The sequence below is a fragment of the Heteronotia binoei genome, chromosome 21, assembly GCF_032191835.1.
Source record: "Heteronotia binoei isolate CCM8104 ecotype False Entrance Well chromosome 21, APGP_CSIRO_Hbin_v1, whole genome shotgun sequence".
NCBI lineage: Eukaryota > Metazoa > Chordata > Lepidosauria > Squamata > Gekkonidae > Heteronotia > Heteronotia binoei.
The window spans coordinates 163,191,172-163,206,921 of NC_083243.1; the positions used below are offsets into that span (position 1 = coordinate 163,191,172).

The 15,750-nt window shown below is 41.9% G+C and overlaps 1 protein-coding gene across 1 annotated transcript in view; it reads right to left on the minus strand.

Annotated features, from left to right (window-relative positions):
- LOC132589673 (sodium/hydrogen exchanger 10-like) overlaps nt 1–15,750 on the minus strand; it is a 265,043-nt gene that overhangs the window by 15,989 nt on the left and 233,304 nt on the right. The window contains exons 21-22 of the mRNA XM_060262406.1: nt 6,759–6,929; nt 4,286–4,423 (exon numbers count right to left, since the gene is read on the minus strand). Of these exons, the coding sequence (XP_060118389.1) occupies nt 4,286–4,423; nt 6,759–6,929 (309 nt within the window). The remainder of the gene's footprint in view (nt 1–4,285; nt 4,424–6,758; nt 6,930–15,750) is intronic.

Consider the following 15,750-nt stretch of genomic DNA (forward strand, 5'->3'; position numbering starts at 1 on the left):
GCTACAGGCAACCAGTGCAATGATTCCAGCGCAGGTTGAATGTGCTCCCATAAAGGTAGCTCCATTAGCAGCCTGGCTGCCACGTTTTGCATCAGTTGCCACTTTTGAATTTGCGTCAAGGGCAGCCCCATATAGAGGGTGTTACAATAGTCTATTCTCGAGGTGATCATCACATGGATCACTGTTGCCAAGTCACCGTGTTCTAGGTATGGGACCAACTGCCTTATCCACCTAAGATGATAAAATACAGATTTGGCAGTGGCTGCTACCTGGGGCTCTGTGGAGAAACGCCATCTGAGTTAATGGTGGTGCTTGGTTGGGAGGGAACACGAAACTGCTAAGGCAGGCTTTGTGGCCTAGCCTTCCCTTCACTCCCTCCTCCCTTCCGGAGTTAAACCATCAAATCTAGGGGGAAAGCCTCTTAGAGGGGCAGGAAGTTCTTTTTTTTTTTAATTGGAGTGAGGCAGGAAAAGTTCAGTTCTCGGCTGGCCCTCAAGGAGAGAGGTTGTCAGTCTGTGGGCTCCTGACTGTGGGAGAGGCCTTCTCAAGAGGGAGAGGAGGTGTGGACCCCAGGCAGTCAGACCAAGGAAGTCATCCACAAGGCACGGCAAGTTTAGACCAGGGACGGGAGGATGCATTTAAATCCACCTTTTATTTGTCCTTCTGGTTGCTGTTCGGGTGCTGTGCTAAACTGTTACATGCAGCTGCTTTTGTTTTTTTCTTTTCTTTTTCTCTTCTAATTTTTACTGTTTTGAATGCTGGCAGTCAAACTTTGTACCTCATAGAACCCCAACCGCTTTAGACCACGCTGCTTTATGAAGGGGGCCCCGGGGGAAGGCATGTAGTTGGATAAGGTGCCAATCCTCCAGGGGTTCCCCGAAGAAGTGCTGTGGTCTCTGTGATACCCAAGTACAGGGTGGCAGAGCACCTTGAGGCCTGACCTCAGAGCTGGAGAGGGAGATTGGGAGTCCTGTTCCTCTCAATCCGAACCCCTAGACTGAGCAGGTGGTGGCAGTGAGCCCAAGTGGCCGGAGGAGAAATAGCTCCCTCCAAAAAGGGGAACGGGGTCTGGTAGGCAAACCAGGGCCGTTCCGTCACAGGCTCCATAGTTAATGAGGGCTCCAGAAGCACCCCTAGGCTCTTGACCCTAGAAGCTGTCACTAAAGGTGCCCCATCAAAGGTTGGGAAAGGGATCTCCCTTCCCAGACTGCCACTGCTTAGGCATAGAACCTCCATCTTTGCTGGATTCAATTTCAGTCGACTCTGCCTGCCTGAGCCATTTCAGTACAGCTTATAATGCCAGGTCCAGGTTTTCCGGGGTGCAGCCAGACCGGCTTCCCATTAATAGATAAAGCTAGGTGTCATCTGCATACTGATGGCAACCCAGCCCAGATCTCCAGACAATCTGGGCAAGGGGGCGCACATTGATGCTGAATAGCATCAGGGAGAGAATTGCCCCCTGAGCCACACCACATAAAAGTGGGTGCCTCCAAGATGATTGCTTCCCTATAGCCACCCTTTGTCCCCGGCCTTGGAGAAAAGAGGTAAGCCATTGAAGGGCAGACCCCTGTATCCCCATGTCGGCGAGTCAATGAGACAGTAGCTGATGGTCAACTGTATCAAATGCAGCTGACAGGTCTAATAGCAACAACACTGCCGAACCACTTTGATCCAGATGCCTCAAGAGGTCGTCTATGAAGGCAACCAGTACCGTCTCTGTCCACGGCCTGGGTGAAAGCCGGACTGAAATGGGTCTAATGCAGAAGTGTCATCAAAAAACCCCTGTAGTTGTGTTGTCACAGCTCTCTCAATAACTTTGCCCCAAAAAGGGCAAGTTCAACACTGGCTGGTAGTTGGCCCATTCAGCCGGGTCCAGAGATGTTTTTTTTGAGGAGAAGGCAAACCACCACCTCCTTAAGGGGCATAGGAAAGGTCCCTTCCAACAGGGACCTATTGATGATTTCCTGCAGTGGGACCCATGATTCTGTCTGGCAAGCTTGTATCAGCCAGGATGGACACGGGTCCAAACCGCAGATGGTGGGATGCACAGAATAGAGGCTCTTGTCGACTTCCCCCAGACTGAGTGGAGCGAAATAATCCAGAATTGAAACCAAAGACATGCTTGAAGCCTCAAGTTCACTTACTGTATCAAAATAGGCAGAGAGGTCATGACAGAGTGCTAAGAATTTATCTGCGAAAAAATCAGTAAAAGCCTCACAGCCAATTTCCAACTCCCTATCGTTTGGTTTGCTCTGTGGCAAATTTGTAAGAGTCCAAATAGTACTAAATAATTGGGCTGGGCGCAAATTCACAGATGCAATCTGGATCACAAAGTAAGCCTTCTTTGCGGCCTTGACTGCCATCTCATAGGTCTTCATAAACAGCCTATAGGATGTTCTTGACACCTCATCACGAGCACACCGCCAGAGCCTCTCTAGCCATCTAAGCCGCTGTTTCATCAGCCACAGTTCTGGGGTGTACCACAGTGCAAGCTGTGAACAGCAGCAAAGAGAGCGCCAGGGAGTGATCTCATCAATAGCTGCAGAAAGTTGTTGATGCCACATCTTTGCTGGATCATCTAATGAGTCACCAGTGGGCCAAGGATCCCACAGCACCATCTGAAACCACATAGGGTCCATCTGGCTCTGCAGGTGAGCAAAAATATGCTTGCTGCCTAAACAGGGTTGTGGTGAAACGACCATACGGACCTCCAGGGCATAGTGGTCCAACCATGGCACTGCCGTGGCGGTGATCTGGTTCACTGTAACCCCTGCCGCAAAGATCAAATCCAGCGTGTGCCCGGCCTAATGGGTAGTAGATGGTAGTATTATGAAATGTTAATATTCCATAGAGCAGTACTATCCTCCAAAAGGAATGGATCAAAGCATAACAACGGTTAACCCATTTATATAATGACAATCTCATTCTTCTTTTGACACACTCAAGGTTTTAAGGGTAATATATTTTATACACCACACTTTTAATGAAAAGATATTCAAGGTAGCTTAAATATTTATTTAAAATAATAAAACACATAACATCAGGCCCGTAGCAAGGGGGTGGTCCTGAGGGTTACTGGCCCTACCAATCAAATTTCTTTGAAATCATTATGCCCCCCCCCCCTTTCAAGAGATGTTTTTGCATGTGTTTGATGCTGCATTGTAAAGGGAGTAAACTTATATACGGTGCAATAAACACATGCTAAAGAAATGCTATCCTTATCTATAAGCTTTGAAGGCCAGAGGCTCAATCTCCAGTCAGTGTGAAAAAGGGAGGGGACCTACAGTGTCAGTTGTCAGCCAACTGGAGGGACATAATACAGACCAAACATTTTTACTTGTCTTCATTATATCTGTAATGGTTAGTGTCTTAGTGATACACCAGAAACAATAGTAGTATTTATTATACATGTAATGGTTAGCATTTCAAAAAATAAAGTTCAAACATCTTTTGAGTGATTAATTACTTGTTTGCATTATTTATTCATTATTTTAGGTATAATATATTTAAACTAAAAATGTGCCCCCCTAAATGAAAATCCTGGCTGCGTTCCCCCCCCCCCCCCATGAAAAATCCTGGCTACGGACCTGCATAACATACAGAAGACCAGCAGGGTAAAAATTAATAAAACAACTATAAGCAACATCAATTAAAATAAATTCAGGTGAGTAGCCATGTTGGTCTGAAGCAACAGAAAAAGTTTGAGTCCAGTGGCACCTTTAAGACCAACAAAGTTTAATTCTGGGTATAAGTTTTTGTGTGCCTACAAAATATCAGACCAAAATCATTCTTGTGTCAACTTCACCTCAGTTAATAACAGTTTTAGGACATCAAAAGACCCAAACACTTTTAATTTTTCATCCTTTTGCCAACAACATGCTTAAATTGTAATGGATTCCTTGACTAAGTGATTGCATTAATCAATGTGTCTAGAACCCAAAAGCGGATAGTCTGTCTTATCTATTACATTGGGAAATGAAGGAAGGTAGTAAAGTAATATGGATTGTTACAGAAAAAAGACACATCCACACCCAAATCAAACAACCTTTAAAAAGTCTCCATGGATAAATAATGAATGAAGTCAAAAACATCAGTGTTGCAATAATACTGTCCTAAAATTTATAACCAAAGTCTTGCAATTCTATTTATTGATAATATTTTAAAGCTATCGTTCAATTTTAAAAGTCCTATCATGTTGCACATACAAATTTCTGTAGATTTATTGAAAAATGTTCTAGACAGCACTGATGTATTATTACACACAGGAGCATGCATACACACTTACCTCATAAGGAAGGTTTTCCTTGAAAGTTTTGAGGGCAACATCAAGAGAAAGTTTCAGCCATATTTTATATTCTAAAGATGGATATTCCAAAAACTTGTCAAAAGCTTCAAACAAATCCTCTATAGAGATAAAACATGTCTGGGGAAAATAAGTCCATGAGAAATTATAACTGTAATTTAGCATATTTTTAGAGCAAATCTGTTGTATATTTCTAAGCATTTTCAGTTCCATTGAGCTCCCTACATTAGAAATGAAAATTAAAGAGATTCTGTGTAACACATAGAATACACAATCCTTGAAAAACAGACCAATCTTGTTTCTATCGTTTCATAGTAGGTCTTGAAAACAATGTGTCTATGAGTCACTTTATATGTTCAGACTAACCTATGGATCTGCTCATTTTCACATGATGTTTCTGAAGGTTTGTTTAAATGTTTTCCCATGTGTAACATTTAAAATCTGTGCTTGAAATGCCCATAAATCTCTGTTTCTCCTTCAGGGTACACCCTCAAGAAAAAGTTTTGTGGGAGAAAATGATGATCCACAAGGTTTGCTGTTGCTGCTTATTTTTCACAATCAAGATTTAAAAAAAAATGTGTGAGAAGACTGCCTGTCTCAGCGGTTTGCAAAGCTTCCTCAGTTGGAGAGTGGATGAAAGGAAAGCATATTGACTTTCCTTTGAAGTCAACTCAGAGACTCCTATTTGTGCAGAATACTGCTGCTTGGTTATTATCGGGATCTAGGTGGGGTATGTATACTACTACCATTCTGCAATCACTCTGTTGGATGCCCATCAGTTTCTGAGTTCAGTTCAAGATATTCATAATTCACATACAAAGCTCTTCATGGCCTTGGTCCCTTATATCTGCAGGACTGCCTCTCCTCCTATAAATTACCACCACAGCTTGAGCAGGGTTTTCTGCAGGTACCAACCTGCAAATAGGCAAAATCAACAACTGTCCTTATGCATGTTCAGTTGTGGCCCCCCACCCTATGGAAGGGTGCTTGAAGAGGGAAGAAAGGTTTCTGCTCTCCTGACATTCTGCTCACTATGCAAAACAGAATTATTCAAGAGGGCATTTTTACACAGGTAACGGGGCTGTACTGAAACAAAATAGTTCACAAAGATGCTTTGGTAAAGGAATAGGGACTATAGACTATAATATATATATACTACATAGTGGCAATTAATGTACATATGATCATACTGTGTAACTTCTGCATTAACATGCCAGGTTAATGCTTATGCTTTGTTTAATGCTTTGTTAATGTTTAATGCTAATACTTTGTTTCAGTTATGTTTCAGACTTTTTCTTGGTTTCAAATATCTGCTGTCCAGACCTTAATGCATTGTTTATTGGATGTTCCTTCCTGTTGAGTGTACTGACTTATATGATGTAATGTGCCTTGAGTCTCAATGAAAAAGACTATAAATAATGTTAACAAATAAATAAAACAAGTGTGAATACAGGGATGGGCTAAAACATAAAAGTACTACCGAAACTGACAGTATCCAAATTAGTAAAGGTATCCAAATTGGAAAAGGTAGCTAGCATGAAACTAGCATGAAAAAACTGATTAAGTGACTTCGTGCAATTACAGCACAGTGATTCGAGTATTCCTTCTTAGACTGTTAGCTTCTTGTATATTTAACAGCAGTCTGATATGCAGACATTACTAAAGGACAGCATAATAGCAACTCCATGAATCAGACCAATGCTTCATCTAGTCCAACAGTCTCTATCACATGATGGCCAACCAGATGCCCATGTAGTCTACAAATAGGTATGGAGCTCAAGGCCAGACCTGTGGTATTCCCCCACACACACACACACACATACACCAATGCTGGTTTTCAGAGGTTTATTGCCTCTATACATGTTGAATTTAGTCAATATGACTAAAAGCAATTGATAGACATATCTTCCATGAATTTGTTTAATGCTCTTTTACAGTATAGTAATCCCTTCATGATATTTATTTCCATGCTGTGAAAAGTCTGCACATCTCAAGGCTGTTAAAGGCACAAGAGCACGTTTTTTCAGAATTATTATATATGATTATATTTATTGCTTTAAAATCTATTTACAAGATCGTGGCTTCAATCATATATAAGAGTTCCATACACGCTACATACTCTATAATGCAAAGTGCATTTCCTCTTCCTTGAAACCTTCCATTTGTACAAGAGCCTAATGAAAATGACTGATCTTGTGCAAATTGAGTTTTAGAGGAAGAGAAAGCACAGTTTCTATCCAGTGAACACTGAACTTATTCACAGGACTTAAGATATGTTTGTTTGTTTTTTAAAAAGTCCTTGGACTCAGATTTTGAAATAAAAATCTGGATTCTTAAAAAAATTAACTAGATTTCAAATGTAAATAGAATCTAATTTCAGTTCTAATCTAAACAATTCTATTGCAAACTAAAATATATATCCAATAAAACACATTAGAAAGCAGAATTTTCTGACCTGCACAGAAGTTTCACAAGTAACCATATATTCCATTTCTTGCTTAGTTAGACAGTTCAGCTCTCCTATTATTGCCCCAGTGACTAAATAATCTGTATAGGGAAGTCTTGTAGGATGTCTTTGTTTATACAATTCTTTGTCAACTCCATAACGAGGAGCAGAACCATAAAGCTGTTGAACAGTTGTAAAGAGAATAATGCATCTCAGTTAATGAAACAATGCGAATGAAGAAATAATAGCATCTACAATTCTTAAATAACTTTGAAATATATTGTGATGAATGTTGGGCCTAGAGGATACATATTCATTATAATCATCACTAGGAATAAGGCCAATTGTGAAGACAAATACAACAGGCTCTAGAATGGGTGAATGGCCTAACCACAAGAATGGCTAGGGAGGGAAGTGAAAGATAGAAGTTGGCAAGGCACATTTAAAAGGCAGCTCCTGCCCCTCCTGATTGCTTGGGGTCCAGCGGGTGGTGAGGCGGAGCAGGACAGCTCACCCATCACCATTGGCCTGGCTTGCTTCAAGGGTCCGTCAGGTGAGGCAGCACCAGAGCCAGGCAGGGGAAGGGAAGGGAGGGTGAGAGATGGAGAGCGTGAGTGACAGCAGCTCTTGCCTGCCCTGGCTGGCTGCTGCCACCTCAAGGTGGACCAATACAAGAGGAAGCCACATATATGACTGGAAATAGGAAAAGCACTAGGCTCACGGCTGATGACTGCAAAAAATAAAATGATTTATACACAGTAAACATGAAAAACTAAACCACACTAACAATTTATATGCACAAAAACGTTGCAAAATCATAATGTTGACCCGAACTAAAAGTCATTCCATCGTGCTGCTCCATTGGCAAGAAGCGAATTTCCCCATGATTTAAAGAGCAATCGCTCTATTTCTTCTCTTCTTCACTTGTGTGGAGTCAATGGGTACACAGTTCTTTATAACAGATGATACATTCCAATATTGTTGACCCCAAGATGAAAACTAGTGCAATGGTAAACCGGTAAGCAGTCTGTTTCTCAAAATGCTTCATCTGGCACAAACACAATAAATGGGACTATATTTCTAGCAATACAGTTGCACTGATTTTTCAAGTCAGAGATGACAGCTATGCATGTTTGACTCAAAAAATCAGTATGATTGTATCACTAGAAATATAGTCAAAATTGTGTCAAAATTGAAATTTGTCAAAATTGTGAAAGGGGTAAATTGCACCTCAAGTGACTGGGGTGAAAAGAAGTTCAGATGTGAACCACAATTAGTAGGTTTCCAGAAAAGTCTCATGGCCAACTTATTATCTGGAGTTTTGTATACCTGCATATCTAGGTAAGCCACTGTACTCAAACTACCAGACCCTGAAACTTTAATATCTTAATGTACAGTGTTAAGTCAATTAATATAAGGGTATGCATGTCCTTTCAAAATTATGAATAAATCATCTATACATTTCCTGTATATAACAACAGAATCATAATAGGGATTATGCTCCTTATTGCAGATATATCATGTCTCCAGATCAGCCATAAACAAATTTGCAACCGATGGCACCAGGCTACTGCTAATCGCAACACCTTTAATTTGGATGTAAAACCTATCCTGAAATCTGAAATAATTATCGTCAAAAATAATACCTACTAATTCCATCAAGAAGTAGGTGGGTGGAAATCCCGGTCTTGGTGTGGCGAGTTTTAGCTGTGCCTCGGAGCTTTGCTTCAGAGGCAAGTTGGAACTGTGCAGTTTGAAGAGACTTGGGGACTCCACGGAACCTCAGGGGAGTCTCCATGGAACCTCCATGAGTCTCCATGGAACATCAGGGGAGAGGTTTCTGAGGCAGGGGGCTTGATGAGGAACTCTCTGTGGGTGGCAGCCAGCAGTTCTGTCCCTTCAAAGTCTGCCCTGAAGCTCAAGCCAATGCAGGTGCCATTTTTGGAACTTAGGTGTGAACGCCAGACATTATAAAAAGCTTTGTATATCAGCGGCTTTCTACTATTTACTTTGCTGATCTTCAGATCCTTGCATGTAAGTGTAAAGTTTTTTGTAACACCATCTACAGACTTTTAAATAAAGGAAACCTGAATCTGCTATACTCCAAAAGAGAAAAGGGAGGCATGGATCAGCTCCCCGCTTTGAACAAGTGGCTCTTCATAACTATGAGACACGTTACAGGAGGGCAAACTTAAAATAAGCCTAACCAGCCAGAAATAAACTCTCCTTGCTTTTTTTTTATTTAAGACTGGACTTTACAGTGAAAAGAATATTTTAATTGTGATCAGAGAATCTCTCACTTAACTACCTCTTGGGAAGTGGTTTAAAATGAGACTCCCAAAATTACCTATACTGTCCCTAGAAGGTCACGGCCTTACTATGGGATGGCACTCATATTTATGGTATCAGAGATTGGAAGGTCACTCTTATTTTAAAAATCATTTACTAGCCGCCCTGAGCCTGCTTTGGCGGGGAGGGTGGGATATAAATAAAAATTATTGTTGTTGTTGTTACTATGGAAATATCTTAATTCAATGTGCGTCTGGTTGAAGTCAAAGGTGTATCCAAAGATTCCAAGATGGATTTCACCAGCTGAAGCTTTAAATCAACCAAATTTGTAAAATCCAAACATGATTTGGAAGTACGAGGATCTACTGGAACAAAATAATGAACTGAAATCTAAATAGGAGCTGGAGCTCCGGAAGATTACTATGGATTGGTGGTTCGTATTACAAGTGGAGTCCAGATACTCTAAAGATAAAGTCGTTGGTTTTTCTACCCAACAATACGACTTTGATAAGATAATTTTAGGTTCACAGGAGAAATTGATTATGAAGCTATACTCATTTTTATTGCAAATTAAAATGCAAGATGAAATTATAAAAGACTATAATTAAATGGGGAAGAAATATAGACCACAATATTGGTATAGATGAGTGGGAGGCTTTGTGGAAGTCTAATATTAAATTAACTAAAGCAATTACTTTTAAAGAGAATGTTTATAAAATGTTTTGTAGATGGTATGTAACTCCTGAAAAACTGCTTAAAATATATGTTTAATCTATCTAACAAATGTTGGAAATGTACCTCCCATACTGGGACTTTTTATCATATGTGGTGGTCTTGCAATGTTGTTAAAAGCTATTGGGAGATGGTACATGAGTTATTGCAGAAAATATTGAAAATGCAAATCAAATTTAATCCAGAGTTATTTTTATTGAACATTTATCCTAATGATTATCCAAAAGAGGCAAAGCACCCGATGGCACATATTAATACGGTGGCAAGAATTTTGATTGCACAAAAGTGGAAACACCAGGAACTGTCTACTAAACAAGAACTGATTGGAAAAATGTTAGAGACAGCTGAACTGAACTATCTATCTTCTCTACTGAGAGGCGAGACTATGGAAGATGCTAAAAAATATTGGGGACAGTTATATGCTTGGCTGGGCACTTCTGTGTGAATGCCTGACTACTGCTATCCGATGAAAATTGCTTTTTTTCCCCCCTTGTATTTGTATCATGACTGACCCAGATATATATAAGCTAAGACAGCATTTACTTTGCATTTCAATGTACTTTGAATCTTTTTTGAACTATTCTTCCCTGTTTGGTATTATGATATGCAGAATGTAACTTCTTTATTTGCATTTTTATTCCTATTCCTTCCCTATTTTCTCTCCCTTCCCCTTTTTCTTTGTTATAATTCTAATAAAACTTTGAAACGTGAAAAAAAAACCCAAAACCAACCACCTAAACTAAACATTTAACTATTGAACTTTATTTCTGGCTAATCTTATCCTGTGGGAACAATGGCTTCTATGGAATTGTTAAAAGCAGTTCGGGCAAATATGCAGTGTATTCTTGCAAGCTTCTCTCCAATCTTAAACAATATAATATATATTTCTGACCAAATTAGAGAAATGGATAATAAGATGGAGGAGATGATCAGTCCACAGATACAAATTATTGCAAATGATCAAGCGGTATTGAAATTGGACCAGTACAATAAAGCAACAACAGAAGAGCTCCCAATAGGCTCAAATCTCAGTTTATTTTTGTGACTAAGAAAGAGCTTAAGGAGAGACACGAGCAACATGAATTAAAGCAAAAGTAATGCAGAAGGGAGCAGATTCCACCAATAGAATTTACCCCAAATATATGGAGAAGGATGTTTACTTCAAGCAACTGGATGATAACCTTTTAAAGCAGCTGACAAATGAGCCGGCTTGGATGATATTGAAGAGACAGAGAGACTTTTTTAAAAGGAAGAAAAAGAGGGAAAGAAGGAAGAAGGGAAGAGTAGAAAAGGAGAACCGAAGATGACCCAAATGGACTGGTGGCAAACTTAAACTTTAAATTGATCATTATTAAGTACAAAATCTCGTCGCTCCGCCAAGACTTTCCTGCCACGTTGGATACAGTATTAGAACCCGAGGCTCCGTGCCTGTCTTCCGATGTTAGATTGGATCACTTCGACGCACTTAGCTTAGGGGAAGTCGACGGGATTCTCTCTACTGTGCGCCCTACAACTTGTGATCTTGACCCGTGCCCCTCCTGGCTAATTAAATCTTGTCAGAGGGAGCTAAGATATCCTGTATGGGATATCATAAATAGATCCCTCTTGGAAGGGCAATTTCCAACATCTTTGAAAGAGGCCATGGTCCGCCCTCTCTTGAAAAAAAGTACAGCAGACCCAGCCGAATTGGCGAATTATCGACCGGTCTCGAACTTACCATTTTTAGGTAAAGTTATTGAGAGGGCAGTGGCGGCACAGTTACAGAGATTTCTGGATGACACTTCCGCCTTAGACTCCCACCAGTCCGGCTTTCGTCCGGGTCACGGGACGGAGACAGTGCTGGTCACCTTGGTGGATGACCTCCAGCGGCATCTGGATCGAGGCGGCTTGGCGGTGCTGATGTTGTTAGATCTGTCGGCCGCATTCGACACGGTCGACCATCGGCTACTGGCCCGCCGGCTTGCCGTCACAGGGATTAGGGGGTCGGCCTTACAGTGGCTTTCCTCCTTCCTTGATGGGCGGGGACAAAGGGTGGCAATTGGGAGAGAGCTGTCCCAGAGGCACCCACTAGTGTGTGGGGTGCCACAAGGTGCAGTTCTCTCCCCGATGTTATTTAACATCTACATGCGCCCCCTTGCCCAGATTGCCCGGAGGTTTGGGCTCAGGTGCCACCAATATGCAGATGACACCCAGCTCTATCTGCTAATGGACGGCCGGCCTGGCTGCGTCCCAGAGAACCTGGACTTAGCATTGCAGGCCGTGGCAGGTTGGCTCAGGCTAAGTGGGTTGAAGTTGAATCCAACGAAGACAGAGGTCCTTTGCTTGGGCCGTGGTGCCCTGGGGGGAGGGGAAATTCCCCTTCCGGCTTTTGACGGTGTACCGCTGAAAGCGGCCCATAGAGTCAGGAGCTTGGGGGTTCTTCTGAAGCCTTCATTGTCAATGGAGGCACAGATAGCGGCCACTGCCAAGTCCGCATTTTTTCATCTTCAACGGGCGAAGCAGTTGGCCCCTTTCCTTGGGTGCCAGGACCTAGCAACGGTGATCCATGCTACGGTCACCTCGAGACTGGACTACTGTAACGCCCTGTACATGGGGCTGCCCTTGTGCCGAACTCGGCGGCTGCAGCTGGTGCAGAACGCAGCGGCTAGGCTGTTGTTGGGGCTCCCAAGATGGGAGCACATACAGCCGGGGCTGCGCAGACTGCACTGGCTGCCGGTGGCGTACTGAGTTCATTACAAGGTGCTAGTTATTACCTTTAAAGCCCTATATGGCCGAGGACCTGTCTACTTGAGGGACCGTCTCTCCCCGTATGAACCCCAGAGAGCGCTGAGGTCAGCTGGAAAGAACCAGCTGAATATCCCTGGGCCAAGGGAGGCCAGGTTGAAGTCCACCCGGGATTGGGCCTTCTCTATAGCAGCCCCCCTACTGTGGAACCAACTCCCGGAGGAGGTACGGGCCCTGTGATGTTTAGATCAATTCCGCAGGGCCTGTAAGACCCACCTCTTTAAAACAGCCTTCACTTAATACCGAGCCAAGAAAGTCCTGCTGGATATGTTTTATGTTTTAATCACTGGATTTCATGAAAGATCTTAATTATAGCACCATAATCTTAAGTCTAATGTAATTTTAATGATTTTAAGGATGATTTTATAACTGAAATTGTATATGAATCTAAAACTGGAATTTATAATTGATTATTGCACATGGTTTTATTGTACACTGTATTTACATGTTGTGAGCCGCCCTGAGCCTGCTTGCGGGGAGGGCGGGATACAAATAAAAAGTTGTTATTATTATTATTATTATTATTATTATTATTATTATTACTTGTTTAAACAACAATGAGAAAGGGTAATGGAGGTGGGATGGAAAGGAGGGGAAAGGGGGGAAGAAATGGTTAACTTTTTATTAATAATGGCTATCATTTTAATTTTAAATTATTAGGGAATTTAAATAATTGGGGAAGAAAGGAAAAAGGAAGCTGTGATGGTAAAAATAATGATTAACCTTTATTACAAAAGTTACTTGTTTTAAAACATTATATTTTATAGTGAAGAAAATAATTTAAAATAATGGTTTTCCCTCAAATGGAAAACAGTTATATGGGGACTTTTGTGGGTTATTAAATACAAAAGGGGGACATATACTGAGTGTATGGTATTAAGAAGAAAATGATAAATAATGGGGGTATTTTTTAGTATTTCTATTAGAATTCAAAATATAAAATTGTAAGAAGGGAATTAAGACGACGGATTTTGGGTTAACATTTGTGCTTTGTGCTCATCAAATGTTAGAATGGGATATTATTACAGCAACTGTTAGAATTTAGAGTGCTAGAATGATAGAGATAAAAATATGAATAAACGTATATAAATGCAAACCTTGTTGACAGAGAATTGGTCAAAATGGATTGGAGAGAGGATTATAATAGATAGGTGGAGATATTATATTATGTGTTTTATCTTATATTGATTTCAAATTTATAGAAGGAATAGATACTTAACTGGGAGACAGACAGAACTGTGAAGGCTGTATTATTATTATTTTTAGAAAAGATAAAGCGTAGAACCTCTAGATGGAATTAGGATTACATGCAAATTTAATTATAGTTTATAATAGAATAGATCATAGAATTAGGTAACGATAATAGTAGACATATTATATATCATTGGTATGTACTCCTTTTTTCTTTCCTCCCCTTTCCCCTTTTCTTGAAATTAACAAATATTATATATATAAGAATTAGTGGGGAATTTTGGGCTTTAATCTCTGGGGACCTGCAGGGGAAACCTTACCCTACAATAACAATTTCTTCCCAAGCCTGGCACTCATACTTTTTAAATCTTTTTGGAAACGATGGGGCAAATTTCCCCATTTCCCTTGAAACTGGCATCAGTGAACATCCTGAGTGGCCACCTGCGAAATCCGCGCAGATCCTGCGCAGTAAAGAGGGGCGTCGCTGCCGATTAAGGTCAGTGCGAAAACGCCCCTAGAAATATTTGACAAACAAAAATGCACCCCTGGCTCAGGAAGACATAGTGCAGATTCAGTAGAATGTGGCTCTTTTGTAGGGTTGCAGCCAGCAGGGGGCAGTGCAGGCAGTGCCCCCTATCCATTTTACAACCCCCCTATTTATTTTGCTGCACCCTCATCCCAATCTCCCCTTTTAATCACAAATTTTGGTAGGGTAGCTGCGATGCTGTCCACCTTCTCATGCCAATCTCCCCATTCAAACGAACTGCAAGCACATATAAAACAAGCAGTTTTTTCCCCTCCAAGTGTGTCTCCTCCTCCTCCTCGCTTGCCAGCCTGCAGAAGGCTGAGGACAGTGGAAAAATGAAACAAACCTTCCCTCCTTTCTTATATGCCCATCCAAGAAGCCACTGAGTGGGTGTGGTAGCGCATCTCTCTCCCTTCCTGACTCCCAAGTTAACAGGCATTGGATCAGGCTGTGCATCCATGCAATTATTAGGGCTAAAGTTGAGGCCAGCACACCTATTTCCATCTTGTAGGTGCCGCAAAGGGGCTTGCAGGGGGGCAGGGGGTGGATTTCTCCCCCTCCTTGATTTTGAAAGTAAAATGCTTCCTCCTCTGCTCAGATCCACCATTAGTAGCTCTTCTCCCTTCTTCCAGTGCTACAAAAATCCCTAGAAGGTTGGTGCACAGAACTGGAGCCAGGGACTTGCCACGAGCCAGCACTTAACAGCAAAAATAACCTCCAACTTCTCTGCTGGAGATGCAGTCATGATTTTTTTCCCCTTCCCCTTCCCTTTCCCCCTAACCCCTTTCAATTCCAAAGCTCCTCCCAACCCCTTTCCATTCCAAAGGTGTTTCCCCTTTTAACACTGACTGATTACTTAGCCTGCTTGCCCTACAGCCTCTTGGGACTCCCAAATTGGGAGCTGTAGTTCTGGTTCCCTTTGCTACAATTGGAGGAAGTCCAACTGAGAACTACAACTCTGAAGGTGCAACACAAGACACTGAAGTTTTGCTGTTCCTGCCCAGGATTTTCTCTCCTTCAGATGGTTAGGGATAGAAGAAAGGCCTTTTTTTTGAGCTGGAACACACCAGAACGCCGTTCCGGCTGGTTTGGGCACCATTCCAGCTGCCTAAGCCAGCATTCCGGCTCAGCCCAGCCAGCTTCCTGGCTGGCTAGCAGGGCTGAGAGGGCCAACCCACGTTTGCCAGGCAGCCTCCCACATCCTGCTTGTGCAGTGGCCTCCCAATGTCCTGCTGGCTGGTGGGGCTCAGGGGGCCCAGCAGCACTTGTGCAGGGGCCTTCTGACATCCTGCTGGCTGCTGGGGCAGAAAGAAGGAAGGAAGAGGGGGAGTGGGAAATAAAGCAAATAGACAGGAAAAGAAAGAAAGAAAGAAAGAAAGAAAGAAAGAAAGAAAGAAAGAAAGAAAGAAAGAAAGAAAGAAAGAAAGAAAGAAAGAAAGAAAGAAAGAAAGAAACTCACCTCAACTCAGCGTAGCTTGG